We start from the raw sequence: 15,911 nt of genomic DNA, 5'->3' as shown, positions 1-15,911 counted from the left end.
CGACCTTCCGCAGTGAGCTATATAGGTTTATGTAAAGCATGTGCAGAACATGGCAGCAGCAGAACAAGGCCAGTTTTGTTGAAACACTCCAACAAAATGAACCCGTACATTTGGTTTGAGGAAAACAAACCTAATTGTTTCCTGTGTTTATGGATACCTCACACATTCAGCAACACTGAATTATAAGCCAATCAGAGGTTGTACTGTTACAATTCACAGTTGCATGATGAATGTTCACTCTCCTGCAGAAAACATGGTTGGATGTTTGTTCAAAAAAAAAATATATATACAAAAACAACAGTTTATTATGTAAAATAATAAAAGTCTAAATCATCTAATCATAAATATCTAGTTGATTATAATAAGTTGAATTTAGAAATATTCGACACTAACCACATTACAAGTATATTTAGTTAACATACAGTCTTTCAAATCATTTGCTAAATCAGTTTTACAGAGAATTTACTGCAATAACTGATACTGATTTCTTTGTAAGGTGCCTAATCATATTTTTGAGTTACATGTCCTGCGACAAAATACCACCTTTCTGTTGGATGTTATTTCCCCAAATGGCCAATAACTGTCCCTGTCAGCGAACATTTCTCATAAAACTCAGTCAAATTGTTATTTCTCCAGGACATGTATGATCTTTTTCAGGAACTTTCTGCTTAAAACTAACTTTCACATAAAGCGTGGGCTCTGAACATGACCGTGGGGCCCCAGGGAACTGTAGGAGCGCACAATGGCTGGGGGAAATAAATAAATAAACAAATAAAAAATGCAGATTGCAGAGACAAATGCACCCTCCATTTTATCAGTGAATGATTTTTAACTTGTTTTTCCGCCTGTTCTGTTATAGCAAACGCAAGCAGCACAAAGATCAATTTTAATGGCTTGTTGGCGTACACTCGCCAAAATGCAGAATGTCACTTATGTTGGTTTTGCCTCTTACAATTTGATATAGAGCGGAAAGAATTAGTCTATTAATCAATCGAGAGAAAATTGTCAACAATTTGATAATCAATTAATTGTCGTTTACCAAGCAAAACATACATTTGCTGTTTCCTGCCTCTCAGAATATGATGATTTGCTGCTGTTTTATATTATTGTAAAGTGAAAATTGTTTGGTTTTGGATGGCTGGAGACATCACCTTGGACTGTGGGAAACTGTGATTTTGTTTGCTATTTTCTGACATTTTTTAGACTATTCGTAAAAATAATCGAAAATAATCGTTAGCTGCAGCCCTACTTCGATATATGTTTGCATTCAAGGGGAGATTGAAATGCACATCTTTCTGACTTTCTTTAATTTAACTGCTGTATAATGTATAAAGCTTTAATTTTCAGTAGATTAAAGAGCTGTGAGCAGCAGATGTATTTCATCTGCAGTCCAGGTTATGCATGGCTGGCACAGGTCTGTCAGGGTGCCACCTAGGCTAGAACTGGCACTGGTTCTGAGCTTTGCTAAGAGATGTTAATTCTACATCTCTATGTTTTAAGCACCCGGCACAGATAGAAACAGAGCTCTAAAACCTGATTCAGAGTTTTGGGGCTGAGAGTGCGGGTGAAGATGTGACAGTTGAAGGTAGGCAGGCTGAGAGGAAAATGTATCTTTGGAGATATTACTACTTTTTGATCCATGTATTAAATTTATATCCCTATCAAGAAAGATGTCTCACCCTCAGGGTACAGAGGACTTCAGTGTCGAGGCTGCAGATCTGGCAGGCTCCATCAAACAGAGTCAGTATCTTGGCGTTACTGTAGCTGTAGCCATCATTGGATACCTGCCATCAGCAGAAGCTTGATTACTGTGGATCACTGGGAAAAGGCATTAAACAAATAAACTGAAGTGTAGTAAGGTGAACAGTAGTTGCTCAAACTGGCTCATTTTCAACTACTCACATATTTCAATACATTTCATTGTCCATTTATAATAAATAAAAGCTGAAAGAGAGAAACTTGAGAGAGAAGGAGACCAGTATCAGTATTTTACATCAGTACCACCAGTGTGCATTGCAGAAATGATTGGAGACATGACTAACTTTGATCTGCCAGCGGGCCAGTGGTCTGTTCGTGACAGTTTCCAGGTCCAGGTCTGCAGGAGCCCAGCTGTCCTCCAGGGGGAGCTGGCAATCAAGAGTCATCGCATCCAGAAAGATGGCCAAGACAAACTGTGGCTCATCCAGAGCCCACTCCCCATCCACAAACTTGACAAGAGACACAGAGGGAGAGAGGGAGGAAGCCATGAGTGGTAGGGGGTGCAAAAGAGAGAGAGACATTAGAGAACAAGGAAGGACAGAGAAAAAGTAGCAAGACAGAGAAAGAAAGAGATGAAAAAAGATGAAAATACAGATGTTGGCTGGGTATGAGTGTAAAAATCATGCGTTTACCTGTTTCAATCACAAGCTGATTGTTTAGCTATATTCTGACCAGAATAGTGCATTGAGAAAGGGACATGTTAGCTGTAAAGATAGGTTTATACTTGACACAAGGGGTTAACGGGAGTCCCACCATAAATACCTATGCTTTGATTTGTAGTTCAGCGTTGGATTCACCCACTGGTATCACCACCACAACACTAAATGGATGTTTTTTACACGATCAGGCCGTATCGTGCTTTAATTACATCCCCACAACAACTGTGCTTACATACTTTCATGTGCTTTGTGATACAGAGCAAAGGTGAGCTATGCCTGTACTTGAACTGGAGTTACATCCAAGTAACTTCTATTTCGCCTTGTCTCACTACAGAATAGGAAACTACTGCCATGCAATGGCCTTGTTTACATTTTTGTCATTCACTGTGACAGAGAGCGGCAATTGAGAATTATGAGCAGAAGGTTTGCAGTGGAGATGTCTTTGCTAGGTGAGGAGAAGATAATGAGCCTTTCTTCAACCTGCTTAATGTTGTCTTCACTGTCACAGCAGCAAAGGTCAGAAAAATGATGATTGCTTTAAAAGTAATAAATGCATAAAAGAATAAATAAAGTCTTATAATAATAATCTTAATATAAAGTCGGTGCTGAACATGGTCCTATGACAAAGAACGCTGCCCCCAGTTGTACAAGAACATGGAAGTTTCTTGTTTCTCCTCTTTGTTACTAAACTTAAGCTCTCACACAGAGAATATTTGAATAGGGCATTCACATGGCATCAGAATCAGAATCATGATAATACTTACATTACATTATACTCAACATTATCTACAATATCATAGTCTGCAGTTTGTAGTTCCATGGCCAACAAGTGAAGAAAAAATTGACAACTCCGAGGTATAAAATGTCAATGATAGTGTAAACAAGGGAAAAACAAAGTACCTTTTCTTTAACAAACTCACACTTGAGCTCGTAGGAGTCCTTGAAGCCTTGACCGTAGACCTGGATGGTGGAGCAGTCTCCCTGTCGTACGTCACACAGACCCTCCTTCCCCAACTCAGTGATCTCTGGGATCTGGTCTTCACAACATCAACAACAAAAAAGTGCAGACGAGCATGAACTGTTAGACCTGAGAATTTATTGCATTTCACAAACCATATGTCTCGTGACCTTAAGTCTGTCATTGTTGAGGTCCTGTGGAAAGACAGGTGTGTGTAGGTGAAGTAACTTCTAAATGTGTTACACTTAGACTAGAAACTTAAAATGTTCTTGCGGTGTGGGTGTAGGTCAATTTAATGACATTCTAAGTAATTTTAGTTTGTTTTTACTTTAATGTACTGTGAGCTGTAGCTGTAGTCTGCTCAATGAACCTGAAGAAAAAGCTGGATGTTAGTTTCCTTATATAGTAATCTAGCCAGATGAGAAATTTAGTAAAACAACAAACATTAATGTTAAAATGTGACTGTAAAAGTGCATCTCAAACTTTCCCTGTCATGCCTTTCGTTCAAAGCAGAAAAGATTTCATGGGGGAAATTCATAACAAAAACAGGCCAGACTGGACATTATTTATATTGAAGTAACATCAACGTGAACTGTGTGTTTCTATTGCTGTTTTCAGCAAAAAAGCTTTGATAAAATGCACTGTACACTACCTACCCAGCATCAAACCACAGACAGACAAAATTAGCGACTAGCTGGTGAGAATAGTGGAGCAATTAGCAGCTAAAGAGCCAGATATTTCCCTCAGAAGTTGGTGGAGATCAAAACAGAGCTAAAAGGGTAGTGAATATTTGACTTAAATTCATCGGGTGGACAGAAACACAACTCCAAATTAATGTTAATGTTGCTCCACGTCTGCTGAAAATAGTGTAAATAGGCAATTGTTTGCTAAAATGATCACCATAACAACTAGATCATAATATGGTAATTTTATGTCATTGTTATGCTAACAGCTGGCTTTGCCGCCCAAAGGCGGGCAAAAAATACCGCTTTAATAGCCAGAACTTCCTGTAAAGGGTAGATATATTTGTGTGTGGGCCTGCCTTCTACTTAATGTACTTGTATGTATTTTGTAGGGAGTCTTCAAGTTGCAGATAGACCTATTTGTGACCAGATTAATCAACAAAAAAACAACCAAATTAATCAAAATGCAGTTTTAGAGAAAAAATACAAATTCACATCTAAATTAATTAATATATCAAATTTTCACTCAGCTGTCACATCTACTGTTGCTTTTGAAGCAAAGATTTTCCAAAGGCTGTGTTGTGTCATTCAAAGATATTGGATTTGTGAAGCAGATACTGATATTTGAGAGTTTAAAAAATCTGATAGCGATATATTGGCTGATATTCACATAACATGAACAAACATTTTTGATAAGAAATCCTTAAATTTGTTTTGTTTATGTTTTTTTTTAAAGGAATTTGGGACATTTTACAGTTGAAACTTGTCAGTGCTCACTACTGGACAAACTATGTAATGGAAACTAAATTCAAAATTACCTCAAACATATCTTTAGCATTTCAGTACTGCAATTCCTGGTTACTTTTCAGCCATCATATATACTGATACCGATATATCCTCAATAAACTAATATTGGCTTTATTAAAGACCTCTCTACGACTAGTGTGTCTGTGTCAGTGGATGTTAAATATGTTACCAGACAGCACACTGCAGTCATATGACCCAAATCCTGGGAAGCAGACACAACCCCACTCTGAGCACTGGCCGTTCCAGTTGCACAGATTGGGACACTTGACGACAGCCAGAACATCCCGGTACTCCTCTTCTCTCCTCCTCTCCTCCATTAGCCTCCTCTCACACTCATTTTCCAGCAGTGGTAATGTTGCATTGAGCCACGACAGCTCATCCTTCAGCTGTAGGTCGGTAACACACATAGCCACCACATGGCTAATTATTGACTCCTCTAACAGGCTCCTGCAACCTAACGCTATGTTCGAGTTTGCCACAGCGTGCTGGCACTGAGTCCTGGCCTGCTGCTCGGTCAGCCCAGAAGGTGTGGGCCACATTAGGGAAAGGTCTGGTTGAACTGCGGCTTCATGGTCCTCTGGGAAAAAGTACGTGAAGCCCTCCAGATCAGACTGGCTGAGGCTTTGGTGCGGAGAGTTAGAAACGTAATGGTGGGTCTGTCGCCTGCCTCTGTGTCGCTGGTGGTGAGCTGAGGTTGAAGCTTCATCCCTGAAGGCTCTCAAGGGGAAGCTTCTTTCACGCTGCTGAGCGTCACTACCTCGATCCCAGGTGTTTCGGCTGGAGTGACCAGGAGGCAGGAGTCTTTCATTTCCTTCACCTTTGAGTAGTTCCACTGAGCTGATGTACTCAGCTGTGACGTCCAGAGTGGGGATGACCCAGGGGAGACGCACGTTGCCATGATGAGAGCAGGTGGAGTCGGAGGAGGTGACAGGTTGAGATTGGGCTCTGGGAGATGTGAGGCGGGGCTCTGCCTGACAGTCGCAGTACCTGCGTGGGCTCAGTGTACTCAGATGGGATGGCATGGTGTCAAACAGGCTGCTGCCTGGAGGGAGCCTGAGAGAGGAAAGGAGAAGATGTCAGTGAAGTGGCAACAGGGTTTGACAGGGTCTCTGCATGGCTGCATTAACCGGACAGGAGGCCTGGGCTCCCGTAGTGGATATTGTGGTTAGCTAATTCCTGAAGAAATCTTTAAATAATCAAATTACATACATCAAACTGACACACATTGAATGGTGCTTTGGAGAAGATGCTTGGCTCCTAAAAGACTACTAAAAATGTCTAAAATGATGTATAGATATCATAAATGGTTAACAGGCAAAACGCCCTGTGTAGTTTAACAGCTAATATGCTGCTAGCCAGGTTCTCTCTGAATCCTTGTCCACATCTCAGATTTGTTCAGTGATTCAAATAGGTCAAGTGTTGTGCTCATTGATGGCTTTTAAAGGCGGTTAGAGAAACAACTGACCAATCAGAGTTTAGTAGGCAGGATTACATGTCCTCTTCCTACATAGCTAGCTGCCTAGCTACATTCCTGAAAAATAACGACAAAAAAATGGTCAAAAAGTCAATTTACAGACAATATGTCTGTGATCAATGTAAAACATGTTAACTGCTCCCAGCAACCACTACCAAAACAACACAGGTACGTCACTCTGAAACGCACTGACCTCCACTCAGAGATAAAAGCGTGCAGATCCTCCAGTGTGGCGCCCCCTGCTGAGTGGAAGTCATTGTCTAACTGTCCGTCGTAGGTCCCACAAAGGCCCTTAGTGTGGCTCCGGTCTGAACTGGGGGCTCTCAGTGTCAGACTCATTCCCCAGTCAGACACGTCTGCACGAACAAATGCTCCCGATGAGAAGGTCATCTGCAAACAGTCAAAGATTCAGGAGTATCACATGAAGACAGAGAGCATGTTATCTTCAACAACACGCAGCCAGCTAAATATTACATAGGTTGTCACATTTCGAAACCAAGGTGGTCCTGGGGACCTTTAGTGTGCAGATTTTAATAAATTAGATTTCTTTTATTGCAAGAGTTCAGTCATATTTCCATATTTTTTTCTTCTCACACCTCCTCTGACCTCAGTACTAATGTTTCCAAACAGTTTAAAATATTTTTGGAAGCACTCTGTAAGTTGGTGAGGCTTTGAGTAGGTATTAAAGTGTGTGCTGAATGAAAAACATACATTAGTATCATAATTAATTTAAATATTATTGTTTTCCCCCCATAAAAATGCAATTAATATTATTTTCGCTGTCAAAATTGAACAATTTAATTCATTTAATGATATATTCATGTTGATGTTTCTTCTAAATACTGTTATGTTATTTATGAACTAGAAGATATGTAAATAGAGTATATATAATATAGAGTACTACTAAAGTAATTCAGTTGTACTCTTTATTGTTTTCTGTAGACAGATTTCTGAAGTGTGTCTGACTCGTCCTCACTCACCGTGACTTTGCGTCCCTGGTAGGACTCGGTGATGCGGATGCCGCTCTTGCTCAAGTCTCTGTTCTTCACGGACAGGTGAGGCTTGGTTTCACCCATTTCTCCGCTGCACATGTCAAAAGCGATAACATCGCCGCCGTCCCTCACCACGAAGCCGCACACACACGAGGCGGCGTGCACCACGCTGCCGCACTCCCACTGACGAACATGGACCTCAAACGGCCAGAAACTGCTCTTACAGAGAACAAAGGTGCCAATTTGGTAGTTCTCATAGCGCCTGTAAATAAACAAAGAAAAATATTCATTGAATTTCTTGCCTTCCAGCTCCTTTTTATAGATCATTAGACATTTGCTATTATATTACAGTGCAAAACAGACAGAAAAGCCATCATTCATAATGGACAATTTAAAATGTCCACATATAATGAAATCTGTTAAACTGCAATTAAATTAAAGTTTATGATACAAAATATAAAGTATGTTTCCTGATTAACTGAATAAGAGACTGAAGTACCTGCCATCAAATGTGATAATGTGAGGATCAGTGAAGGAGTAGCAGTAGGCTGAGGGGACATCCTTCACTGTTATCTGAAATGAAAGATCAATTTAATTCCTTCTTAAAATAAAATAGTCAGGATATATTATTACAGTACAGGAATGTACAGTTGGTTCTCCACTGTATTATTTAAAAAAACCAACAGGGTCATATCATAAAAGCAGTTTGAAACAAGCAAAAATCATAAGAAAAAAGTATTAAAAGGTGGGTTAAATAGGAATACTACAATGTGCAAAAATATCAGTTTTTCAAATTCCCCCAGGACAATTTAATTCGTTTACCTCCACAGGTTCTGGTGAGTATCCGTTCCAGAGAAAATTCTGTGTGACGATGGATTTAACGGAGATCTGAGTTGTCCTGTTGCCATCTTTGACAAAGTCAGTGACGGGGCTGAAGTGGATCAGCGCTCGGCTACAAACCCCGTCCCTACAGGGGCTCCGGGACAGATCCACCACACAGGAGGACAGAGACAGATCGGCACCCAATAAACCCTCACCTACAACACAACAAGGAATGAGGTTCGATTTATTTGAAACTGCAAATTTGGATCAAATGTTTAGACATGGGGAATTTTCTATGAAAAAAATCAATCAACCACACTTACATCTCCTCCCATTATTCGCATAATTATTCCTTATATGCATATGTATAAAGGAGAGAGGAGACCTTCAATCATCACATGCAAGGTGCATAGCACGTCTAACATGTCTAAAATAAGGAGCAAAAGCTTTAATGGATAGCAGGTGTGGATATGTGTGGTATCAATCCGTGGTGTATATTTATGAAATATTAAAAGGTATTAAAGGTAAATATCGTACACAGTCATATAATAACTGTCGGCAAGAGTTAAAGTGTAAGGGAATGGATTAAAGCTTTAAAGCTCTACCTGCTACCGTTAGCATGCCTGGCTACTTATATTAGTAATCTAGCTTTACTTCAAAGGCCAAAAGTTAATAGGCTATAACATTAGTTAACTACATTATGAGGTTACAGGTTACGTTAGAAAGCTTAACGTTAGATTAAAACATCCACTGCTTCAGAGCCGATATAACACAGGTTTTTAAAAATGTTTTTTACATGGGACCTGTAAGCATTAACCCCATTACACAGCACTGTATAAGCATGATATCATGTATGATGTCGTCAAATGCATATTGCATATCCTTTAGCAGGTTCCTTATTTTCATACAAGTCAACTGTAAACACTAAAAAGTCAGCCGGAAACTGAGTTTTCAACTAACTCACTATGGCAATGAGTTGCTGGCTAAAATTGAGAAGCCTGCTTTTGTTTACTGTCTAAAGTAAAGGGCCCATTGTTTCAAAAATTACAATGGATTTTGATTGGTAAATCTGCCACCATTTTCACTGTAAAAAGGGTGCTTGTCATAGGACAGGTTGTCACGGAGGGTGGGGGGCTGTAAGTCCTCACCTTCACTGCTTGTGCTGAGCTGCACAGACAGAGAACACTGCTCTGCAGAGGAAATGGACTCATCCAGACATGGGACAGGAACTGTGCTCTCAACCACCAACTCATACAGCCTCCCATCCTCAGATACACTGCTCACCTCTGGTTTTAGCTGCACAAAACAGTTATAAAACTGGTCAGTCCTTTTATACATAGAACCTTCATCAACAACACATGCCATTCAGAGGGAGAGGCTTTAGGCAAAGAGATATTTCTTGGAGGAACAAATAATCTCTTTAGCCAACAAGTTTTTGAGAGAGCATCAGCTAACAGGCTTGTCAAAATCTAAATTAAATATATTGTAGTTTGAGTAGGATTTATTTGGGAGGGACAAATGAATCTGGGGTTTTCAAATGTTGTCTTTAGTAACCAGCAAATGAGTCTAAATCAGCCTTGTGGACCAGAAATAATAATCCTGTAACTTTTGGTCTGTTTTGTGTTACACAACATCTCTGCAGCCAGATGGCCAACTTCTCATTAACACTGGGTCATGGCCCACTAATTAAATGTATATAAACATCAGTGAGTGACATACAGCTGATTTAAGCTGCTAAGCAGCGCATATGCGTAGGAATACGGAAGTCCCGCAGTTGAGAAAATGTAGTGCCAAAGGAAAGGGCTGTCTGACAGCACAGTAAAGCGGTGAGAATTTTACTTTTATAGCGTACACTTACACTGATATTGATTTTTTTTAGGTCGAACTTTTTTTGCAGGTTAAAATACGTATTACTGTCGATGCCCATTCACAACAATACAGAGCTCAGCGTCTGTGGCGAAGCAGCTGTCTGCTTCTCCACACTGGCTGCGTGCCGACCCCCATCTACTGTAGGTAATACACTGACTATCGATAAGTACCTCATACAACTCCACTTCAAAAACTGTCACTTTTTCTTCTGTGTAAGTACACACGCACACATACACACACACACACACACACACAGAGGAATGTAATGAGAGCATACAGATAGAACCACACAGACATGCATGCAAAAACATACACCAGCACAAATAAATTATCTCTCTTTGCTCCAAAAAAGTCTATATAATAAATAAAACTCCAGATTACTGTGATATACCCTAATCCCAGCAAAGAACTCTTGACTTTCCACTGAAGCACCATGGACGTCAGGCGAGTCCAAGAAGAAACTGGAGCTGGAGCAGTAAATCTGAGAGAGGGAGAGAGAGAGATTTGTTGTCTTTTTTTGATCTGATCTGAATTATTATGTCTTCATTGTAAAGAGAGAGAGAGAGAGAGAGAGAGAGAGAGAGAGAGAGAGAGAGAGAAGAGCAGAAGGAACCACACTGCAAATAAAAGGGAAAAAATACTGGATGTATAAAAGTTTTATAGTTAAGGCCAGGTCACACACACATGGCCTGTGGACAGTAAAACATAACGACATGTTGACAGGTTTCAATAACAGCTTCAGTCACTGTTGGCTGAAAGTCCAAGAGCAAAATCTTTGTTTTATACAGTAAGTCTTATTTCTAGAAGTATGGAAAGCCGATTGCCATAGGAATGCTCTACTGACAGCAATAGACGCTTGACATGAGGTTAAGTTAGCCCTGACTGTTAGCTTTCACTAGGCTAGGGTTATTATTAGCCCAGTGCTAATTCTATTATACGTGCTGTAGTGTTGAGTCCTGACTGTTAGCTTTCATTAGCTTATGATTATTATTAGCCAATGATAAGAAATGCAAAAGTCTGATAGAGTGTGTTATTAATAAAATACTGTCACTGAATGAATTGGACGTTAAGAATAAGGCGTCTCCTGATACATCTACATGTTAGTTGTTCTTAAACTATTATCTGCACACTGTTTATTACCTCTCGTCTTTTGCGAGAGAAGATGGATTTGTTTTATTCTTGCTTTTGTCTTTGGGAGCCCCCCCCCAGTCCACTTTTTGACTAGAACTAGAACATTGTGAAACTGAACCAGACTCAACAAAGATCATGTTAAACAACTGTAGCCCCTGCATCAGACCTTGTCCCCCAGACGGAGGTTGAAGCCGTCCAGCTCGATAAAGGCGGAGGTCTGGATGGTGGTCTCCTGTTTGAGCTCCTCCTTCCTGCCCTCAGGTGAGAGGCGGGACCAGGCCACCACGTAACCCAGGGAGCTGTTGGGGCTGCTCCCAAAGCTGCACTTCAGGTGGACAGTGTTTCCTGTCACCTCTGAGACGATCACTGGTGCAGATGGAGTGGGAGGCTGCTTTGCTGACAGGAGAGAAGCAGAAAGTGTAAAAACCACAACGGAGGTGGAAAAGGAAGCAAATACAGCTGTTTGAGCTTTTATTAAGAAATCAAGGTCTTATATACAGTATGTTGTAAAGTAAATGTATCAGTGTCTTATGTCAAAGTGAAATTAAATCTGCAATTTGACTCAAGTTTCTTCAACCTCCTCATACAAGTGTTTGTTCGCATCTAAGAAAGTCCACCCACAGACTCCCTTTTCGACCTCATTAATCGTTTGAGTATACAGTACAGTATATGGCCAAAAGTATGTGGACATCCTGTCTCCATACAGCTTGTACTTTCAAACTGGGGCTATTTTTCATAGTTTAGGCTAGGACCCTTACTTCCAATTCAGGGAACTCTTAAGGTTACAGCATGATATTTTAGACAATATTGTGCGGCCTTGTGCACAAAGCCAGGTCCATAAATAAATGGTTTTCCCAGTTTGGAGTGGAAGAGCTTGACTGGTCTGGCCTGACTTCAACCCCATTCAGGTTCAGATATCTTGAGAAATGTCGTCCCAGAAGAGTGGAGGCTGTTATAGCAACATATCATGGTTCAGGAAATAGATGTTATCACATATGGGTTTAACGTTTAGTTGTCTACATCCTTTGTTCAGGTGTCCATGTATTTTTGGCCATACATTCTATATAGTCTTGACAGAGAAAATGAGAGTCCTAACCCAGGTGATAAACCGTAAGCTCCATGTTTTATCCAGGAACATGTGGGCAGCACCACTACTTTGTGGGTTCAGTTTGTTGTATCACTAACTTTTTTGTTTACCGATACTATTAAATTAACAACCATAAACTGATAATATACTAACATTTGGCTGGAGACTGGTGCTAATTTCCGTTCCACGTGGACTTAATGACAAAAAAGGTCCCATTCTGGGAAAGTAATACAACTGCTGCATCTAAATAAAACTTGGTCATAACTGACAAATGCAGCAAATGCGTATGCAGAGGAAGGTAGCTTAAGCTGAGGAACATGAATTCATGTATATGATCAGTTCTAGCCAGAAAATATTCAGCAAAGCCTGTTCTCTGAATTCAAAAGTAGAAAAGTGAGCTTGGGAATCACAGCAACCTGGATTCAATTATTTAAAACAAATTAATGAACATGTTCAGTGATATTTCATCTATCTTACACCTCCCTCCTCCTTTCCACCTCTGCCAGCTTCCTAAAACCTGCCTTGGCTTAATTCACGACCTTGCTGAGGGCCGTCGTCATGGAGACGAGGCCCAGCGGACGCCGGGACACATGCTCAGCTCATTAAGAGGAGCGGTGAGGGGGCCAACGGTGCATTCCTGACCGCATGGCAACTCCCTGACCTCCTGATTGTTTTGGTGTTTGACCTAACACGAGGAGACAAGCGTAAGCCATAAACACAGCAGCAGGATCCTCACTTTTACATGTTCCATCGACGTTCACCTCGTCAGGGCCACAGGGCAGCGACGTGGGTGAAGTGTCCAACATCTCTGTTGATGGGATATATAGATAGGATTATAAATCAACATGAATTAACATAATAGATGTGAGTTTGGTGCCAACATACACTTTCTATCTTATCTGGAAAAAACGTTTAATTTATGCAAGTGTTGCAAAAGTATATTACAGGTAACTATGGCAACAATACTTCTGCTTCATGTATTACCATTTAAGTCTGAGGTGAAACAAACCCTGGCAGCAAACAAACTTTAAAGAAATTACAATTTGAATCACAGATCTTTTATTTCTGTGGTAACTGGCCATGCTATAAGCTTGATACTATACTCTGAAGAGCCCGATTACAGAAAATAATGGACTTGGCAGACTATGCGTTACCTCGTCTGTTTTATCTGTTCTGTCAGATGCGTGTGAGACGGACGACTGGAATACGAGGCTGAAATGCTTTCTGTGTAGACACGCCGTGAGAGCTTCTAACCTTTAATGCAAAATTCTTTGAGCAAAAATGAGCAATTATCACTCAACATTGCCTTATGACTGCTGTTACTTCAAAGAAAGTCACTTGTTAAGTTGAAGGTTGAACTGAAATAAATACTGCATTCATGTTGAGCTGCTTGTAGCTGTGTGCCTGACACACAGCAAAACTGCTTCTCCAACTGAGTTTAATTCAGGTTCATAGAGATTTTATAGCACGTACATACACTTACTTTTTTGACGGACAAAAAGTGACTTATACACTGTACAAGTAACTGGTCAAAGCTATAAAGTAGAAAGTCTTATTTTTTCCATTTGTATGATATAAATACATTAGGATTATTACAAATACAGATCAATACAAATCTTTCTGTTCTGACATACCCTGTGCGCAGTATCCCATGCATCCCTGCGTAGGCTGGAGCAGGTAAACATAGAAGTCCCCACAGTTGCGGACGGTGACCGGGATGCGGAACAGGCAGCAGTCTTTGCTGCTGCTCGGGAAGAATTGCCAGGCAGCGCAGGCCGTCAGCTGCCTGACCTCCAGAGGACCCGGCAGGGACTCACCTTCACCCAGGGACAGCCACACAGGAGCCTGAGTCCCACAGTGGTTCACCTGGATGTTTAGAAAGCGATAGAGGGAAGACATTCATACAGTTTGGTGACAGTGCACACATTTTGACTGTCTAAGTTGAAATATGACAGATTAATGAAAGCTTTTACATTTCTATTCTTAATAATAATGTTTTCTGCTCGTTCTTTCCCAAAAACAAATCCTCCTGAGTACAGGAAGTAATATGTTTTGTTTCAGAGACAACATTTTGTTAGGGATAACAATGAGAAATAGAAATAGGTAGTACGGGCAACATACTGCCATGATGACTGAACAAAGAAATGTATGCACATGTACACTGACAGCCACTGGAACACAAATTCCTTGTGTGTCATAACATATTTGGACAATAAAGCTGATTCTGAAAACAGCAACACTTTCAGAAACCAAAATGTCACCAAAAGAAAATTAACCCATAAAACATACACAACCACTTTTAACCAATATGGCATAAATTTGAAAATGCGAAAAATCTGGATATGTCAGCTACAGTTTGTTGTTAATTCCCCTTTGAAAAACTCTTTGGCCTGACAAATCTAGCCATTTATCCGCCATCATCATAAAGACATTGCCTTATTATGTAACACATGTTCACAGCAATCCTCTCTTCCTTCCTCCGCCCACTCGTGTGGATATTCATCACCCAGGGAGAGCAGCGGTGCCCTGGGAAGGCAGAGGGATGCTGACACTTCAGATGGATCCTGCAGGCTCCTCACAGCAGGCCGCCCGCAGAAAATGAGACACATTCCAGCTCTCCTTGCACTCTCCTTCATAAATATGTACACACACATATATGGATAACTTTGACAGTTGACAAACTCAGTCAGGTGAGGACAGAGAGGCCACCTCAGAGTTTCTCCACATGAGGTCTCAAATGGGGTCACGAGAGATTTGAAAGACTGATGTATTGATATTTGTAATAACAAAAGCTAAATCAAACATCTGAAATATATCAACACTTCTATATAATGATCCTGGACCTCAACACATGCTTCTGAAAGAAGAGAATACAAAAGTGATAAAATAACTCCCTAAATGCAGGGGTCATGAGAGTTTTACGACCTTCGACTAAGGTCACAGCCGACACATGGTTAAGAAACACTGGGATACCTGAAGTCTGACTTGACTGACATGGAATCTTTGGAGACTAATCGCAAAATTTTGTGACTGAGGCTTCTAAAATCTGATTTTGTGCCAACATTTGAACTGTAAATTTAAATGTGATAATTTTTCTGCCAAAGAAATTCCCCAAAATAGAAGTACAGAGAGTTTACCCAGATTTTTTTTTTTTTGAGAGTCGGAAAAATCTCTCTCCAAACCATTGGTAATTAAATAGTTTGCAGCGTCTTAACATAAATGTAGCATTTTGGCCACATCTTTTTTTATAGGAGCTTCATCTAAGGAGGGTAATAACAGTCGATTCACGATGCTGCAACTGAGAGGCTGAGGTAGCTGAAAGGTTAGAGAGGTGAACTTGTAGCTCAAAGTTTAGTCCTTGACTAAGTATGTTAAAGCCCAAAACTGATGAGGTGAAGATTCTAACTGACCAAAAGTAGAGCTGAAGTTGCACTGGAGCATCCTGCAGATGTAGAAACCGGCTGAAAAAGTGCTTGCATGCTCAGCAAACATTCACTGGATCTGTACATGTTAAGGAATAGTTAACATTTTGGGAAATATGCTTATTCACGTTTTTGTCTAACTTAGTGTTCACTATGATGATTTAAACAACTCAAGCAATGTTAAAATTCTGCTAACTGATTTTCATGACATACTCAAATGAATGGAGACCAAGGGTAAAAATACATCCA

At 40.4% G+C, this 15,911-nt stretch overlaps 1 protein-coding gene across 10 annotated transcripts in view; it reads right to left on the bottom strand.

The window, feature by feature from the left end:
- Positions 1–15,911, bottom strand: part of vwdel (von Willebrand factor D and EGF domains-like) — a 49,697-nt gene that overhangs the window by 13,450 nt on the left and 20,336 nt on the right. For 9 of the 10 annotated variants that reach the window (XM_044208167.1, XM_044208168.1, XM_044208169.1 and 6 more), the window contains 13 exons: positions 13,875–14,106; positions 12,977–13,048; positions 11,320–11,549; positions 10,414–10,503; positions 9,302–9,449; positions 8,154–8,368; positions 7,831–7,904; positions 7,320–7,593; positions 6,533–6,729; positions 5,035–5,918; positions 3,318–3,454; positions 2,043–2,207; positions 1,680–1,784 (listed from right to left, as the gene is read on the bottom strand). In XM_044208167.1, the coding sequence (XP_044064102.1) occupies positions 1,680–1,784; positions 2,043–2,207; positions 3,318–3,454; positions 5,035–5,918; positions 6,533–6,729; positions 7,320–7,593; positions 7,831–7,904; positions 8,154–8,368; positions 9,302–9,449; positions 10,414–10,503; positions 11,320–11,549; positions 12,977–13,048; positions 13,875–14,106 (2,823 nt within the window). Of the gene's footprint in view, positions 1–1,679; positions 1,785–2,042; positions 2,208–3,317; positions 3,455–5,034; positions 5,919–6,532; positions 6,730–7,319; positions 7,594–7,830; positions 7,905–8,153; positions 8,369–9,301; positions 9,450–10,413; positions 10,504–11,319; positions 11,550–12,976; positions 13,049–13,394; positions 13,510–13,874; positions 14,107–15,911 lie in introns of those variants that run through there. The other variant, XM_044208172.1, reaches the window with a different exon arrangement.

This window comes from Siniperca chuatsi, linkage group LG9 (assembly GCF_020085105.1).
Source record: "Siniperca chuatsi isolate FFG_IHB_CAS linkage group LG9, ASM2008510v1, whole genome shotgun sequence".
Classification (NCBI taxonomy): Eukaryota; Metazoa; Chordata; class Actinopteri; order Centrarchiformes; family Sinipercidae; genus Siniperca; species Siniperca chuatsi.
Note: the sequence above shows the minus strand (reverse complement) of the source record. Positions and strands in the feature narration are given on the sequence as shown.